We start from the raw sequence: 17,743 nt of genomic DNA, 5'->3' as shown, positions 1-17,743 counted from the left end.
GTTGATGGGGATGTAAAACCTTTACAAGTACAAGCAATAGTTCTTTGAATGTGCTAAACATTTACTGTCCTCATTCATGTTCCTCGTGGCAGCTTGGCTTTGGCAAGAGCATGCCCACGTGCTGTGTGTGGGTAGACAATCTGCCGGTGGACACGACCACACGCTGCCTCAAGAACCCCATGTCACGCTTCGGGGAGGTCACGCACTGCTATGTGGACCGAGACCACAGCAAGGGCCTCGTCTACTTCACATCCTATGAGGACGCCCAGCACTGTGTCAGCAACTATAAGATCCGGCCACATTTGATGAAGAAGAAGCTCCAGGTGATTGTTTGTTGATTCCAGTTTCTGTGCCATGTATGACTGTGTGGGTGGTTAAAAGGCTCCACTGGTAGATCCTATGTTATTTCTTCCGCTCTGTTTCTTCTTTCTATCTTACTTTTACCCAGCACTTAATGTCCATTTTTTTTCTCAAACAACAAACAAGCAAGCTTGTGGTTGTGCTAGGTGACTGTGATTGTTTGTTGTTGACACATCGCGACCTCAGTGCTTTCTTGTCCTATCTCCATTTTTAATAACAGTGAAAACAGTTCATAACAAAGAGTCAGTGTAAGTAGAAGTCACATTTTCATTGTTAAAAAAAAATGGAGATAGGACAAGAAAGCACTGAGGTCCAAGATATAACTGCTGAAATGTGTTTGCTCACAGAAAGATTTTTTCACCACTTGAATGTCAGTACTAAGGTTGAACTTACTCAGGTATTCTATAGCAGAATGCTGATCAGGGTTATAGTGTTTCTGGTCCATAAGTGTAATGGTTAGGCTATTGACTCACACACAGACAATGTGAATTGGATTTCCATATGGGTAGGTTTTTAAAAAAAAATCAAACATTCCCATATTTCCTCTCAGCTCGGGTTTACCCTGACAGGTTGAAGCAGTCTGCTGCCTGACTGACCCAAATGGTGTGAATGGCTGTGTAATTCATTTACAACTACAGTTCAATTTTCACACTAGTTGTCCATAGCCTTATGCAAGTCAGATTTTCATTCTTATTTCTCTCAATCAATCACTAAGTGTTGGTTTATTCCTTTGCTTTTTAGATTGATTTTGCCAGTAGAGAATGTCAGCTGGAGTTCCTTGACCGCATGGAAGAGAGTGGTCAACTGCGGCCTGGAGAGCGGCCGGATGAGAGCAGAGGACACAAATTCAGACCACAGAGAAGCTTTGACAGTTACCAAGATGACGGGTACTTGCTTTTTAAATTCCTGCTTGATTAATTTTGGTGTAGCTCCTTTGAAGAGTATAGTCTCAGGTAGACTATCTGGCAAATTGTCTTTCTGTACAATGTGACGATTGTATATGTTTTTTGTTTTAATATTACAATGCGTATTATATATATATTTACATTTTAGCTCCTTTTCTGATAGTTTATACAAATATTAACCTGTTTTCTTGTTGCTGCGTATATGCCATCTATTCTACCATCATGGGTGATAGGGTGTCACTTGTAGATCCTACTTCCATTTTTTTTTCTGTGTATCTTTATTTTGTACCTGCGTTAAAAGAATTCTATTGTCAATCTTTACTTGGACAAATAGCCCTTTTTTTCCCCTTTATTGAAAAGAAACAAAACTTAAAAAATAACGTTTCCCTGTACCCAGGAGCCCAACGACAACAACAACCTATGGCTACAGTTCACGCAGCCAGTCTGGGTTCCCGCATAACGGGCGCAGTAGCAGCAGCAACTACCGTAGCCGTGGGAGACAGTACGGGGAGGCCGGCTACACTGAGGACAACAACTACTCCACCAGCTCTCGGCGCTCTAGGTGAGGAAAGAGGGTCTTGCACTGCTTAACAGCTTAGGGTTGGCGGTTGTACACGACTTGTCCTGAATTTAGGGCAGCAGCAAAAAAGTTTTTAACAAAAGTTCTGAAGTTTTGCATCATGTCGTGATCTGATGTGAAGTACACCCTTGTAGCACTTTGCTTCCTCTCCGTGACTCTCATCAGACCGTTTATTTCTAGCACAACATATAGAGCTGGAAGCTAATAGTTAATGGATTAGCTCTAGCAGGCACAATTGAAACAACCCCTCTCTTTCCAACCCCAACCCCCACTTCCTGAATAATTTAAGTTACGTCGATGGCGTTGAAAAAGATTTACCATTTTATATGTCCCAGCTGCTACTGAACTTACTGCTACAAAACATCCTCCTCTTTTGTGGGTAGTTTGAGGAAGCTAGTGATAAGTTCTACTTCTTACCACTCTTTTCTTCCATTGATTTTTGTCTTTCGAGCTTTTTTCCCTGTGCTAAATGGCGGTCATTGTGATGATGTGCTTCTCTTTACTTGAAATCTTCTCTGCAGCTGATCTTTTTTTCTGCAGCACGACATGGATGTTATGATTTTGATGTGTTGCTCTATACTCTATGGTGACCCTTTTCTCTTGTCTTAAATGGCCATAATTGTTTGGATGTTGTTTAGACGAGCTTCTCTCTACTTAAAAAAAATTCTTTGTAAAGGCAACCAGTTGTTTCTGTTTACCTTTCATTTTTCCCCTGACTGTTTCATGGATAATCTGCTTTTGTACTTAATGACTCTTTGCTGTTGTTGCAGGCGGCCGGAGGAGTTCAGCCAGCCCTACTACAGCAGCAAAACGAGCGGTGATGACTACGACCAGGTGCTGCGGGAGTACGGCCACAGTCAGCGGGAGCGACGGGAAAGAGACCTCAGCCCGCGTCGCTCCCAGGACCACCCATCCCGCAGGGGCTCCCGGGACCGCTCGCTGGACCGACGGATTGAGGGCCAGTCTCGCCGCAGCTCTCGGGACCGTTCCCTAGAGCGCTACGAGGACCGGCTGCGGGACCGGCCGCTGGACCCATACAACAGCCGGGACGGCAGCCCCAACAGCGAGCACAACTCATACCGCTCTGACAGTCGGTACCGCTCTGGCCGTGGGGAGGACAAGTACTTGCCCAGGGACCGTTTTGACGATCGCAAGTCGGAGGATAAGGACTTTGGTCATCACAGCCGCACGGCGTCCCCGCTCTACCACAATCAGGGCAGCCTGCACAGTCAGGGCTCTCGCTCCAGGTCCAACTCGCCCCCTACCCCGACACAGGAAGACACTCCCATGCACAGAATGTTCTACTCTGATGACTACAAGCGTTCAGTGGTCACAGACGATGATTATGACACATACCCCACCAATGCTCAGAAACGCAGAGACTTGGACGATCTGACGGGCAGCAAGCCTCGTACTGCGTGGCCGCCTCTGTCCTCCAAACTGGGGGCGGAGGTTGCCAAAACGGCGGCGGAGAAAAGCCGCAAGCGCTCCCACGAGGAGTCCGGTCTCTCGGGCAGTGGTAAGCCCGACCCCAAGCTGCTGAGCAGAAAACACGACAAAATTCCCCCGCCTTCATCGTCGGCATCACTGCTAGAGCTGGAGAAACAAAGGCATCTGGGGCGTGTGTCGGCCAAAAGTCGACATCTGGATCATTCTGGAAGCCCGGGCTCATCCGGTAGCCATGGTGACTCTGAAGTGGGTTCTGTCCCTGAGGGAGATCTGCAGCACCTCCACCAGGAGAAGCAGCAGCTCCTGAAGGAACTCAATAAGCTGGAGATGGAGGACACGCCCACCAGCGACCCTGACTCACCTCGGTCACCCGCCAAAGTGAAGTCCATTGCCATCATGGACACGGGCTCATGGCATCTCGGCCGGGACGAGCGGAAGCGTGATGGGTGGAAGCGTGACGAGTATTCCAACAGGTCGTCTGCGACTGCCGCTCATAGGAAAAGCTTTGATAAACGACGCTCTGACCTTAGACATGAGGGTAGTCGCAACCATTTCAGTGGTGAGGATATCAGTGCCACACGAGAAGACAGGAGCCCGTCGAATGAGAGAGACGAGTCGAACGCTGGGGACAGTGACCTGGATTACGGTTCAGATTTCAAACGGAGTAAAAAGCGGCGGTTGGATAATAATGATTCTTTGGTTCATATCAGGAGTTACGATAGACAGGGCAGTGTGTTAGGCAGTGACGAGGAAGATGAGAGTAAGAAGTACGGTTTGCGACTGTTACCCTCCTCGCTGGGAGACAAGTCTAGTGATGGGAGGAGCAATGCCGTCAACTCGAGACACTACCACTACGACGGCAAATCTCTGGCTCTATCTTCCCCATGTGATAATGAACTCTACAAAAGCAGGTTAAGTGATAAGGATTTATCTGTGATAAAACAACAGCGATCGTCCTCCTCCAAGTCTATTAGCCAGTTCTCCGGCAAGGAGTTGACCTCCGACTTCTCCGCTCACAAGTCGTCGACGGACGTCTACTTCAGCCCGGCCATCAGCGAGGAACACACTCAGGATTCTGTGACTTCTGGGAGTTACACAGAGAAGAGTTCCAAACATTTGTCTCCTCTTCCATGGCAGCATTCCCCCGGGGCGTCTCCCAGCAGAAAGGAGTCTGTGTCGGACAATGAGTTCTATGGCAGTGTGGGTAATAGTCCCCAGCTGCCTGACGACAATCTGTCAGACGACAGTCTCACGGAGCCCCTGCAAGCCCCTGGAGAGCGGACCTATGAGGAGCGGATTCGTGCTATTGATGAAATCCTCAACCAGCCTGTTTCGAAGAGCTCTGTGGACTCGCTACGCCTGTCCTCTGGGTTAGGGAACAGGGACATCACCAACAACAATGAGAGTAGTAGCCCGAGCTTTTCCAACAAAAAGACGAAGACGGAACCGTCGGTCATCATGCAGCAGATGCTGTCCAAAAAGAGCATCTTGGACCAAGACTTCAAACGCCTCGAGCAGATGAATAAGACGGAAGCTGAAGGTGGGAAAGAGATCGTCATTGGTATCTTGCCGGTTCCCTCTGTCAAATCAGAAGCCATTTCCCCGAACACCCTCTGTCCACGAATGGGGGACGTAAAACCTGATTGGAGTGCCAAGTCATGGCCGCTTCGTAACATTTCCCCTTCGTCGTTGTCGGACCCGTTTTCAGTGAGTAGTGTGTGTAGTAGTGGTGTTCAACCAGTGACCACGTGTTCCTCAATGCTGCAGCCCACGATCACCACCACTGTGGCCGGCCTGGGCGCACTAGCTACTCCTGCAAGCACCAGTGTCTTCTCAGCGCCGGTTGTGACCTGTGTCCAGACCAGTCACAGCTCGGGGCTCAGCTCGTCACAGGTGAACGCTCTTGGTGGCCCTATCTCGGGCGCTGGTTTAGTAACGACTTTGGACTATTCAGGGGCCAATAGACTTAGTAACACAAGTTTATCATCATCATCATCGTCGTTGTTTGTGAAACAGGAAGTGTCCTCGTTACCCATGTCATCCTCAGTGTCCATGATGTCTTCGCCCTCTGTGTTATCATCTTCCTCGTCTTTTCCCTCATGTGTGTCCTCGTCGGAAGCAATGGTGGGAGTTGCTGTGTCAGCAGCTGCAGCAACAACAACAGCAGCAACGGCAACCTGTGCCATAGTGACCACGCAGCACCATCAGCAGCACACGGGCAGGGGTGGGCATGAGTCAAAATCTGTCATTTCTTCCCTGCCCCTGCCACCGTCGTTACTTGCTCAACAAAACACGTCATCCACCCTGTCTGCGTCCTCCAGTTCGTCTCCTTGTAAGTCGCATCTCTCTCTGTCCTCCACCCTGACCAGCTCCTCCATGTCCTCGAGCGGTGTATCACCTCATCCATCGTCGTCATTGTCTGCGTCGTTTTCTTCTTCATCACATCAACAGAACACGACGTCATCATCATCAACACATCACACAGCGTCTGCGTCGTCCTCATCGCTATTGTTACTCTCACCTCAACCGTCTGCCTCAGGGAACCAGTCTGCCAATGGTTCCTCTGCGGCAGCTCCCTTCACACATGGACCAAGCAAATCGCAGCTCATGCCAACTGTAGGCCAAGAGGCACCCAGCGTGCTCTCTCCTTCCTTCCTTCCGGAAAATTCTCGGACGGAAGTCTCCAACCTGCCGGGTAGTGTTTCAGGAAAAGATTGCGCTTCGACCAACAGGACAGCAGCGTCTGCAGCAGGACTAGCGTCAGCTGGGGTTGGCCTCAAAGGTGAAGAAATGTTGGCGGAGAAAGACAAAGATTCAGGTAGTGATGGTTGTTCCAAGGCTAATCTCAAGGAGGAGCGGAAAAGTGACACCTCCTCTGTTCCGTTATCCTCGTCATCGTCGATATCACCTGGGGAGGAGTTACTGTCATCCTCTTCGTCCAGTAACTCTGCGTCTCGGTCTTCCTCTCAGCTCACTCCCGGCAGCAGTAGTAGCGGGAAGGTCAGTTCCCCACACCCTGGGGCTAGTTCTCTGACTGTTTGCTCTGCCGCCGTCAAGCCGCCCAGTATTGAAGCCTCGGAGGACAAGTTGAAAAGTCTCTCCAACTCTGAACTGCTCTCCAAAGCTGCTATGGTGGAGGTGTCCACAGATAAATCGACAGTTTCGGATGCCTCTAGCAATGTGGTTTCGCTGAAGACGACGGATAAGACAGAGACCTCGGATTTGTTATCAGGTTCCAAAAAGACTGATCTGTCCCCTCCGGTGACCACTCAGACAGTGTTGAGTGTGAGCAATAGAGAGAGCTCTCAGAGCAAAGACTTTCACAATGGAGAGGATGTTACCAGTGGAGCTGGGAAAGGCTCCAGCAAGTCTGTTTCTTCTGTAGGAGCGGAGGTGGATACCACAACAGCTCAACTAGCAGCCTCATCCTCATCTTCATCCACTTCCTCCTCATTCTCTAAGCCTTTGCTTATGTCCTCCTCGTCCTCGTCCTCCTCCTCCTCTCAAGCAGCAGCATCTTCATCCTCATCATCATCAACGACTTCTTCCTGGGCAGGCGCCCCCAACAACACAACAGCATCTACTGTGGGGGGCAGGGGAGTGGGAGACAAAAAGTCCAGCAAGTCCAGCTCCCACAACAAAAGCTCGAGCAACGCCAGCAAGTCGGAACCTCTCTTCACCCCAGACCCAAAATCCTCGGACAACAACAGCAGCAACAGCAGTAGCAGCAAGCAGGGGAGTCACCACAGCCGCGACACTCACGATGGCAAGCACAAGAGCTCTTCCCAAAGCCGACAGTCCAGCAGTAGTGTGGACAGGAAGTCGCCCAAACCGGCCAGTCGAGAGAACCACGACAAGAAAGAGCATGACCGAGCAGACAAAAAGTCATCGGAGGCCAACAGCCACAAGAGTAAGGATGGAGAGAAGAGTAAAGTGAAGGAGAGGAGGGATCAGAGCAAAGACGGGGACAAGAACAAAGTCAAGAAAGAGGAGGAGTCCAAGAAGAAAGAGGAAAAGAAGGCTGTGGAGAAGAAAGAAGAAAAGAAAAGTTCTGTGAAAGAGGAAAAGAAAGATAAAAATGCGGATGGGAAGAAGGAGAAAAATGCTGAAAAGGAGAAAGAAAAATCTAAGGATGCCAGCAAGTCGGCCTCTTCAGGGAAAAATGCAAAGGTGGAGAGTGATTCAGGGAAGAAAGATAATAAGAAGTCAAAGGAGAAGAGCAAAGAATCGCAGAAAGATAAAGAGAAAAGTGGGGAGAAGAAGCTTCTCTCGGGCCTGTCATGCTTAACAAAACATTCCACTCCTGAGCCAGCATCCAAGCAGGCAAAGTCAGAGCAGCGCATTTCGTCAGAGAGCAAGTCGAGCAGTAAAGCGGACAGTGCGAAAGAGGCGTCAAAAAACGAGAAAGAAGGGCCGGGGGACGGCAAAGCTCCTGACACGCCAGTCAAAAGTGAGCAGAAAGTTTCTAAAAGCGACTCGTCCAAGCACAAAGGGGATAGTAAGTCGGCCAAGAATGCGGCAGATAGCAGCAGCAAGTCGGAGGTGTCCTCAAGTAGCAGCGCTGGGAAAAAATCTGAGGGTTCCTCAGGGAAGAGCAAGAACAAAGAGGGAGAGAAGGAAAGCTTTTCTAAGTCCAGCAGTAGCAAAGAGAAGCAGCAAAAACTCAAACAGAGGGAGGAGGAGAAACAGAAGGAGAGACAAAGGTTGAAAGAGGAGAGGGAAAAGCAGAAAGAAAAAGAGGAAAAGGAGCGTAAAGAGCAAGAGGAAAAGGAGAAGCAGAAAGAGCGCGAGGAGAAGGAAAGACTTGAACGGGAGAGAAAGGAGAGGGAAGAGGAAGAGCGTTTGAAAAAGGAGAAGGAAGAACGAGAAAGGCTGAAATTGGAAAAAGAAGAGAGAGAACGCAAAGAAAAAGAGAGGGAAGAGAGAGAACGCAAGGAAAAAGAAAGGGAAGAGAGAGAGCGAAAGGAACGGGAAAAAGAGGAAAAGGAAAGGAAGGAGAGAGAAGAGAAAGAAAGACTCAAGAAGGAGAAGGAGGAAAAGGAAAGACAGAAGCAGAAAGAACGAGAGGAGAGGGAAGCTCAGAAGGAAAAAGAACGACAGGAGAAGGAAAGAGAGAGGCAAGAAAAGGAAAAGGAACGCCAAGAAAAAGAAAAGGAGAGGCAAGAGAAAGAAAGGAAAGAACGTGAAGACAAGGAAAAACAAAAGGAAAAGGAGAGGAAAGAGAAAGAGAAGAAAGAAAAAGAGAAAAAGGAGAAAGAAAAGAAAGAAAAGGAGAGAAAAGAGAAAGAAAGAAAGGCCAAAGAAGAAAAGATGAAGAAAGAAAAAGAGGAGAAAGCCAAAAAGGAAAAGGAGGAGAAGCTCAAAAAGGAGAAAGAAAAGAAAGAAAAGGAAAAAGAGAAGAAAGAAAAGGAAAAGGAGAGGGATAAAGAGAAGGATAGGGATAAAGAGAAAGAAGACAAGAAAGAAAAAGAGGAGAGGAGGGAGAAAGAAAAAGAGGAGAGGAGGGAGAAAGAAAAAGAGGAGAGGAGGGAGAAAGAAAAAGAGAGGGACAAAGACCGGGATTCAGAAGATAAGAAAAAACCTCCTCCCAAGAAGCCCAAACGTAATGAGTTGGCAGCATTGTTAGACAGCAACGATAAGTTCCAGATGACCTTCACCTCCATGTATGATCGGGTAAAGACCCAGCGCAATCGGGAGCCCGACAGCAAGTCGGAGCCAGCTCCCAAATCGTCCTTTGACAAATTCAAACAGAATCGACACAAGAAAGGTAGCAAAGCGAAGTCCTCGCTCTATTCATTTGACAGCACCTCTGACAACAGCGAAGACAATGCCAGCGATCTCTCTGAGTCCGAGTCGAGTCAGAAAGCGGAATCAGTGAAAGAGACGAAGCCCGTGAAGACGAAGTCAATCAAGAAAAGGCCCCACGTGTCCTCATCTTCTTCCTCCTCGTGTGAAGATGATGATGATGCCCTGCTTAGAGCCACCAAGCCCAAAGGAAAGCCTACTGGAAAGTTCAATCAGATTTATGCGTCTTCAGACTCGGAGGAGGAGAGTTTCCAGAGTCCGTCGTCTAAGTCGCGATCTGCTGGCAAGTCTAAGGGCAAACCCACACCTAAGCGCAGGAAAACGAGAGACGACTCGACAGATTCTATGGCCTCACGAGACGACTTTGTCAAACCTCAGACGTTGTCAAGTGTAACTGAGCCAGACAGTATGGATGATATCGATCTGTCTGAAGAAGAAGAGGCGCCCAAAGTGAGCAAAGTGAAGAAGAGGAAAGCCCAGAAGTCTGGTGATGGGGAGAAGAGAGATTCCTCCATTGAGTCTGTGAGGAAAGTTGGGAAAGTAGAGGTGGATTCATCTGTGGAGTCATCATCTAAGAAACCTGCCAAGACGGAAAAGAAATCAAAAGGAGAAGCCACTAAAAAAGGCTCGGAAGTGAAAGAAGAGTCAAAAGTTACAACTGATGAGAAAAAGAAAAAGTCTGATCCTGAAAAGGTTGAGGGTAATAAGAAAGAAAGCAAAGTAGACAATGAGAAAGTAAAGGCTTCGAAAACAGAGGATGATTCTGAAAAGGCGGAAGATAAGAAGAAAAAGAAAGAGGACAGCTCATCAAAGAAGAAGAAGAAAAAGAAGTATGATCCTAAAGAGGAAGAAGAGCTAGTCAACTCTCTGATTACTAAAGTTTATGACAAGATGGATAAAGACAAGAAGCAGAAGAAGAAAAAAGTCAACATTTTTGACAGCGAGTCGGAGGATCTGGCAGGCTCAGAGACAGGCATGGATGTCAGTGCTTCCTCCTCGGCTGAAGACAAAGTGGTGAAAGAGGTCAAGCTGGAGACTGTGGAAAAAGTGAAGGAATCAAAACCAGAAACAGCTGAACCTGTCAAAAGTAAAAACAAAGACAAGGATGCTAAGTCTGAGAAAGCTGTTGAGTCGAAACATGTGTCAAAGAAGCAAGAAGGGAAGAAGAAGGATCAGGAAAAGAAAGACCAAGAGAGGAAAGAAGTGGAAAAAAAGGAACAACTGGAGAAGAAGGAGAATGAGAGAAAGGAGAACGAGAAAAAGGAGAACGAGAGAAAGGAGAATGAGAAGAAGGAGAGTGAGAAGAAGGAGAGTGAGAAGAAGGAGAGTGAGAAGAAGGAGAGTGAGAAGAAGGAGAGTGAGAAGAAAGATCAGCACAAAGATGGTGTCAGTGAGAAGAAGCTGGAGCACACCCGAAAAGATCATGCAGACAAAAAAGACAAGGCTGAAGCTAGTTTGGAGATCAAAGGGGAGAAAGAAGTGAAGGCTGAAGTGCAGGCAGAGGAGACGCACAGCAAACAGCCCAAGAAGAAAAAGAAGAAGAAGGAGCTGGAAAAGGTTCAAGAGAAAGAAAAGTTTCCAGAGGGGAAGAATAAGAAGAAGAGTGCCAGTGAGAAGAAACTGGAGCCTGCACCGTCATCAGCTGTTGAGAAGAAGTCTGAGGTGGTTAGTGGAGGAGAGAAGCAGGCTGCAGATGATTCCAACAAGTCTCAGCCAGCCCCAGCACAGGAGAAAGCAGATCTTGATGAGTTTACCAGTTTCTGGGGGCACCCCAAGCCCATTCTCATCCCTAAAAGGTTTAGAGAGACGAAGAAGAGTGACGACAAGAAAAGTGATGACGACAAGCTGAAAGAAAAGAGCAGTGAGGAGTCCACCTCATTGAAGGGGGACCAGAAATCTGATGGATCTGATGAAGGTGCCAAAGTCAAGGAAGAGGTTGAGGAAAATGACAGCAAGAAGTCAGTTGGGGACGAGACACAGAACCACCAGCTGTCTGATCTCTCACCCAGTGCGGTCAAGACACCTGACTCTGCAGCCACACCTAAAGTGGAGTCGGATGCAGGCGATGACCTGGTCATACCGATTTCTGAGGCGGAGACGACCGTCATCACAGAGATTGCCCCTCCAGCTTCCAGCGATTCCGTCGTGTCCTTGATAGAGTCCGTCAGTGCTGCAGAGGAAGGAGCAAGTGAGGACATGAGTTTGGTGCCAGACGAGACCACCATTGGTTCCTCAGTGGAAATCAACGACGACGACGACTTCCCATCCTCTCTAGTCATCGATGAAGTCTCTGACTCCGGCCTGTCTGAAAAGAAAAAGATGACCAAGAAGGAAAAGAAGTTGCTGAAAAAGCAGCAAGAGAAAGAGAAATATGACAGGGTGGACGAGATCATCGCTCAAGTGGCAGCTGCTGAATCCAGTGAGGATGAGGAGAGTGGTGGTGGAGGTCTGAAGAGTAGTCCTGTTAGCCTTCTTATTGATTCGGCTAGCAATGACCAGGAGCTGCTGCTGGAAGATGTGATCAACCAACAGCTCAAATATGACAGTAAACCCTCCAGCGAGTCTGGATCCTCTGAGAAACCCTTTACTGAGAGGGAGAACAAGAAGAGTGGCCATCTTTCCTCCTCCTTCTCTGGGAAAGACGTCAAAGAGAAGAAGGATGCCATTTTGAGTCCCACTAGCAAGAAAGACTGGGAGAAAAAGAAAGATACTCACAAGTATTTTGATTTGTTGGATGAAGAGACTAAGAAGAAGGATGAAGAGCAGCTCAAACTGCTGGAGGATGTTTTGTCAATTGACAAGCCTGTTACAGAAGAAAAGAAACTTTCAAAGGAAGAGCTGAAGAAGAAGGAGGAGGAGGAGAAACGAAAAGCAGAGGAGGAGAAGAAGAAAGCAGAAGAGGAAGAAAAGGCTCGTAAAGAGAAAGAGGAACAGGCAATGAGAGAAGCGTCGGATGAGGCAGAGAGAGCTGTCGGCTATCTTTTGGAATTTCAGCGAGGATTTGACCAGGACTCCATGGACATGGAAGACGATCTCCCTCCGCTGTTCATTGAGTCTGAGGAGAAGGTGCCCTCGCAGCCCACGCCCATGGAGACCTCTCCGGCCAAGGAGAAGAACGAGCTAGGCGTGTCCATTTTCTCAAGTCCTGTCCCAGAAAAAGTCAGCACGACACTGGAAGACAGCTTGCTACAGAAGGAGGACCTGGATAAGATCGACCTGAACAAGGAGATCCCGCCAGTGTCAGGGCTCGGGATATTGGCCGGCAAGGGTGGTAAGGTAGATCCGTTCAACCTGTTCACGTCTCCCTCCCAGCAGACGTCAGGACAGCCTCCAGCGTCAGCCCCAGCTGCCCCGGCCGGTCCCCCACCCTTTTCTTCGCCGCGACGGAATTCAGTACCTGTTGCTAAGGACAAAACCCCTGAGCCGGCTGCTACCACCATGCAGTCTCCCCTCCGACAGATGCAGTCGCCGCAGAGGCAGCAAGGTCAAGGTCAGTCGCCTCAGCGCCCGGCCCAGTCCCCTCAAAGGCCTTCCCAGTCTCCCCAGAGGCCGATGCAGTCTCCACAAAGGCAGATGCAGTCCCCCCAGAGACAGATGCAGTCCCCGCAGCGACCCATGCAGCAGTCTCCCCAGCAGCCCATACAGCAGTCGCCGCAGCAACAGTCCGTGCAGCAGTCACCGCAGCAGCAGGTACCACAGTCCCCTCAGAGACCAATGCAGTCGCCACAGAGACACATGCAGTCGCCTCAGCGGCAAATGCCTTCACCCCAGAGACAGCCATTCCAGCAGAAGCCGCCTCCACCACACCAGTCCCCGCAAGTCAACATGCAGTCGCCGCAACCTTTGCTACAGTCACCTCAGAGATCCCCATTCTTCTCGGCCAAGGACCGCAGTTTCCTCTCTCCGAACCGGGAACTGCCCCCTTCTGTGGAGCCAGATGTGCCCTCTGTCAATCACATGGGCCCCCAACAACTTCCCCAGTCCAGGCGGTCGTCATTTGGGTTACCTCCCCATGGTCCAGATCCGGTTCCTGACCCTCTGCTGTTGTCAACTCGCCGCAAGTCTCAGGAAATGTCTGTTGAACCCGTGAGCCGATCTCCGAGGAGGAACACAATTGCAGCTCCAGAGGATGTGACGTCGGTGGCAAACCTGGACCGGCCAGGCCAGCATCCTGGTTTAGGCGTGGTCTTCAAGGACCGCCAGCGCGGCCAGTCTCCCCTCCCGCCACCTGTCTCCATCTCTTTGGACAATGCCCTCCACGACAAAAACTTTCAGTCTCCCATGCGCAGCCTGACTATCCCACCCCACCAGGAAAATGTCCTGCCCAACCAAAAGAAAACTCCACCGGCAGGCTTGGGTTTCAAAGACCACACTTCCGAACCACCAGGGTTCCAGTCTCCACCCAATAAAGGCCCCCTGCACGACCCGTTGTTCCACTCCCCCAAGGAACCACTTCAGGAGCAGATGTTTTCACATCAGATCAAATCCCCACCTGACCCGGCACTGCTCACCAATAAAGTCCTTACCCCTGAGCAGCTTTTGGCTTGCAACAGAGTCTCGCTACAGGATAAACTTCTAAGAAGTGGGAAAGGGCCACCACCACCACCCCCACCAGAGTCTCTGTCGGGCTTTGGGAAAGGACCGCCTCCTGTCACGGACAAGGTGCCGTCCATCCCGGGCAGTCATCCTGCACCAGAGTTTCTTCATGGCAAAGTGCTCCCACCAGCAGATGCTACTCCATTCTCATTCACAAAGAGCCTGCAGTCAGACAGCGTGTTTGGTCTCGGCAAGGGCCCTGGCCACCACGAGCCCATGTTCTCCCCTCCCAGGACCAACCAACTGGGATCAGAACCTCCATTCCCTCCGCCTGGCAAAGGTCCATCAGCGGGAAAAGAAGCCATGTTCTCCCCCAAAGGTCTGCTTCACGGCCACCAGGAGAACACAATGAACTACCCCGAGCAGCCCATAGATTTTTTGCTCAACTCCCCACCCAGGAATGCACCAGGTTTCTTCAACAAGACTCAAGGAGGAGTCAAGGCGTCATCAGATGATCCTTTCAACCATGACCCCCTGTTCCAGGTGGTTTCAGAGGCCAGTGGTCGTATCGCAGACCGGGACCCCCCAGCCCCGAGAAGACTAGAGGGTTTCCCTGCCTCGTTCTACCAGGAGCCAACACCATCAAAGCGACTGACGCCCGAATCTCAAGTCAAGTCGCAGCCTCTGTCCTCGGAGGAGGATAAGAAAGGTGCGAAGAAAAAGAGAAGGAATAAGGAGACGAGCAAAGAAGATCGCGCTGCGGCTTTAGCAAAGCAACAGCTCATTGAGGAAAGTGTCTTGGCAAATGTGGAATCGATCCATAAAGCCTACAATGCCAACCAGGCGAGAGCAGCTGCTGAGAAGGCAGGTATTTCTAGTGTGGACAGGAAGAAGTCCATAGATGCTTACGACTTTGATAGTCAGGCAGGACAGGAACCGAACAACCTACCTGGCAGTCTTCCTGGCTTGGACATGCACACACCGTTGTTTGACAGAGAGGTCAAGTCTCGTCGGAATGAGAGAGCGCCCAGAGGCAGAGGAGGCACCGGATCTAAACGAGGCAGAAGGAACCGTGGGGGTGGTCTGGGCCCAGTTCATGATTTACGGGACAACGGGCTGAGGACTGAGCCTGCCTTCCCACTCCAACAACAGCAGCCACCTCAACTGCCCCCACCTCCTCCCCATCTCCAGAATGCGGACCACACTCCGCTGCCTCCACACCAGCAGCCCGGCTACCCCCAGCCTGCCCCCGGTGCTCTGGGCCAGCACCCAGCTCCTATGTTTGGTGGTCCACAGAAGCCTCCCACTTCTCAGCCAGCCTCCTTGGCCCTTATGCAGCCTCAGCAGCAGCAGCAACAACAGCAGCCGTTCCACCCACAGCTGCCAAGACTGCCCGGAGAGAGCAGTGGGAATGCTCCATCTTCGGACAGGCTGCAGAAGCCGCCAGTTCAAATCCCAGCACAGCATTCCCCACAAGTTCAGCAGCAGCCGCCTCCGGTGGTTCCTCCAGCACAGGATGCCCAGCAACACTCAGAACAGCTTCCTCCTTCCAACTCGCTGTCCTCAAAGATGGGCGTGGTCAGCCCTGAAGGCAAGCTGGACCTGGACTCATCCTACGGTGAGCCAGAGCTGGTCATCAACTTGGATGAAGGGCCAGCCAGTCTGGAGGGCAAAGAGAACCAATACACTCAAGGCTCTGACACAGACGATCGCTCGGTTCCCTCCCCTGCCACAGGGGGCAAAACACAGAGGTCGACCCGTGCCAGAAAGGTCAAGGACTATCGGGCGATAGCGGCAGGCACCGCACAAGGACCTGTCCAGCCCAGGGTGTCTCGTTCCGGAAGTTCCCCGAGAGGTCGTGCCCCTGGTGGTCAGTCACCGAAGAGCGGCAACTCTCCCAGAACACGCAGCTCTGAGAACTCTGCCTCCTCCCCCGTGGTGAAGCTAGAGAAGCTGGAGTATGGTCGCGGCACCAGGCGAAGTCGCAGCAGTGCCAAGGAAGAAGGGGAAGAAGAATCCTCCTCCAGTACCTTTGAGGAGTGGAAGGGGGCTAAAAGCCAGCAGCCTGAGCCTCAGCCCAAGTCCAAAGACATCTACAAGTTTGACGACACGGAGCAGGAGCAGCGTGTCCAGCCGACCAGCTTCCGCACCACCAGGGGGCGCAAGAAGAAGGTATTGGAGAACCAGAGCCTGGACGGGGTGGCTCCGCCCGAGCTGCCCCCAGCCTCCCCCGCATCCTCCTCCAACTCGTCAAGTGTGCTGCAGGAGAACGCTGCAGCTGGTGGCCGCCAGGACGGGATAACGCTGCGCTCTGGGGTTCAAGCCCCGAGTTCTCCCTCCACTGCCGAGGAAGAGACGTCCATTCAAGTCTCTGGCACTCCCACGGCAGCAGCAAAGTCGAGCCCGCTCAGCAACATGGACGCTATTATCGATGCTGTCTCAAAGGGCATCTTCGGCGGCAGTGAGGAGGAGAGCACTCCTGAGACTCCTGTGGCTGTAACTGGTGAGTATGGCGCTTTAGCGCTACTGCTTGTGTTTATGGGTTTGTGCAGCCCCCTATAGACATATGGATACGGATAAGTTAGTGGCTGGATGTGCACGCTTAATACAATCATTAAAATTTTAGTGGAGAAGTCATGATCTTTTGACCTCCTCTCAGTATAATGGGAGATTGGTGTCTGGTGTACTAGGTCTGTCTCAGAATAAAGTTTCCCTGTCATGCTGTCCTCACATATAATTATAAATCACCTTGTATTTAGTATCAACAGAAAGTTTATTCAAATACCCATTTAACGTAGCAACCACCAAGTTCAAGACATTTCTCCATTTGATGTGCCCTGCGGTCAAAGACAGTGGTCAGTGATCGTTTGTCCAAGGTCTCGAGTGCTTTTCTCACAGCCTCTTGAATCGGGTCCTCGTCCTCAAATCGCCAACCTCGCAGCATTTCTTTCACCTTGGAGAAGAGGTGGAAGCTGCAAGGGATGAGGTCGGGCGAATAGGACGGGTGTTCCAATAATTCCTAAGAGTAGCCCTTAAAAAGCTCGTTCACAACTCTGGACTTGTGAGCAGTTGCGTTGTCATGATGCAAGATGATGCCTTCTTCAAACAAAGCAGGTCTTTTGTCCGGATCGCAGGTCTCAGCTTGTCTTTGAGGACGAATCTGTAGTAACCGTTTACAGTTACGCCAGGTGTGACCAGCCAGCTCAGTATGATGTCATTCATGTCAAACAAAACCCAATGTGCATCACTTTTCTCTGCCCGTGTTTTCTGTGTGCTCTTCAACTTTCATGTCAGACCTCCCACCTTCAACCTCCTCGATCCATTTCCTTACTGTTTGAATTAATGGAGAATTTTTCCTTATTACTTTGTATAGATCACAATGGGTTTCAGCTGCAGACTTGCCAAGAAGAGTTGAAAATTTGATCACAACTTGGACATCGTAGCATGAGAAGGTTGAAACCAATGTTTTGCTCAGCCATTTTCCTGGAATTTGCCTTGGACAAAGAGCACAAGAACACCACACCTGACACGTCACAGCTCTATGACCCTTTCACTAATGCACTTGCAATTTGGCTTTGAGATTTCTTTGATATGATGTCATGATGTCACAAAATTTAGTGGCTGTTGGTTGCATTGTGTTGATTTTATTGAAGAGGGAAACTTTATTCTGAGACAGACCTCGTAGCAGTTAATCACTTTGCCATCACATGCAGAAGACCTGAGTTCGATTCTCGAATGGGGAAATTTTTACTGGCATATCTCTCTCTACTCAAGTTGGTCCAGACAGGCAGGATGGAACAACCCCTCTCCCCCAGTAATGGATCTAAATTATGTCAATGGGGGTATAAAAACATTTACATTTTTTAAAACAGGCAGTACTTTTTATAACACGAAGTTAACTTATGGTCAATGTCCGTGATAGCCTCTTGGTCTGCCTTGTGTCGTGATAGCCTCTTGGTCTGCCTTGTGTGACGCCATGTCTTTAGATTGTTTTTGCGTGTGTTCAAGAAGACTTCATGTGACAGGTTGTTGGAGGGCTTCTTCGATATGCTATCTCCTCTATGTTTCTGTTTATAAATTACTGTCTACCTTTTCCCCGAACACAGTA

General features: G+C 50.0%; 1 protein-coding gene across 1 annotated transcript in view; it reads left to right on the top strand.

The window, feature by feature from the left end:
- LOC101848332 overlaps positions 1–17,743 on the top strand; it is a gene marked incomplete at its 5' end in the record, with an annotated part of 37,750 nt that overhangs the window by 10,241 nt on the left and 9,766 nt on the right. The window contains 4 exon segments of the mRNA XM_013090870.2: positions 93–323; positions 1,102–1,247; positions 1,663–1,827; positions 2,616–16,138. Coding sequence (XP_012946324.1) covers positions 93–323; positions 1,102–1,247; positions 1,663–1,827; positions 2,616–16,138 — 14,065 coding nt within the window.

The sequence above is a fragment of the Aplysia californica genome, unplaced genomic scaffold, assembly GCF_000002075.1.
Source record: "Aplysia californica isolate F4 #8 unplaced genomic scaffold, AplCal3.0 scaffold01608, whole genome shotgun sequence".
NCBI classification, from domain to species: Eukaryota; Metazoa; Mollusca; class Gastropoda; order Aplysiida; family Aplysiidae; genus Aplysia; species Aplysia californica.
Note: the sequence above shows the minus strand (reverse complement) of the source record. Positions and strands in the feature narration are given on the sequence as shown.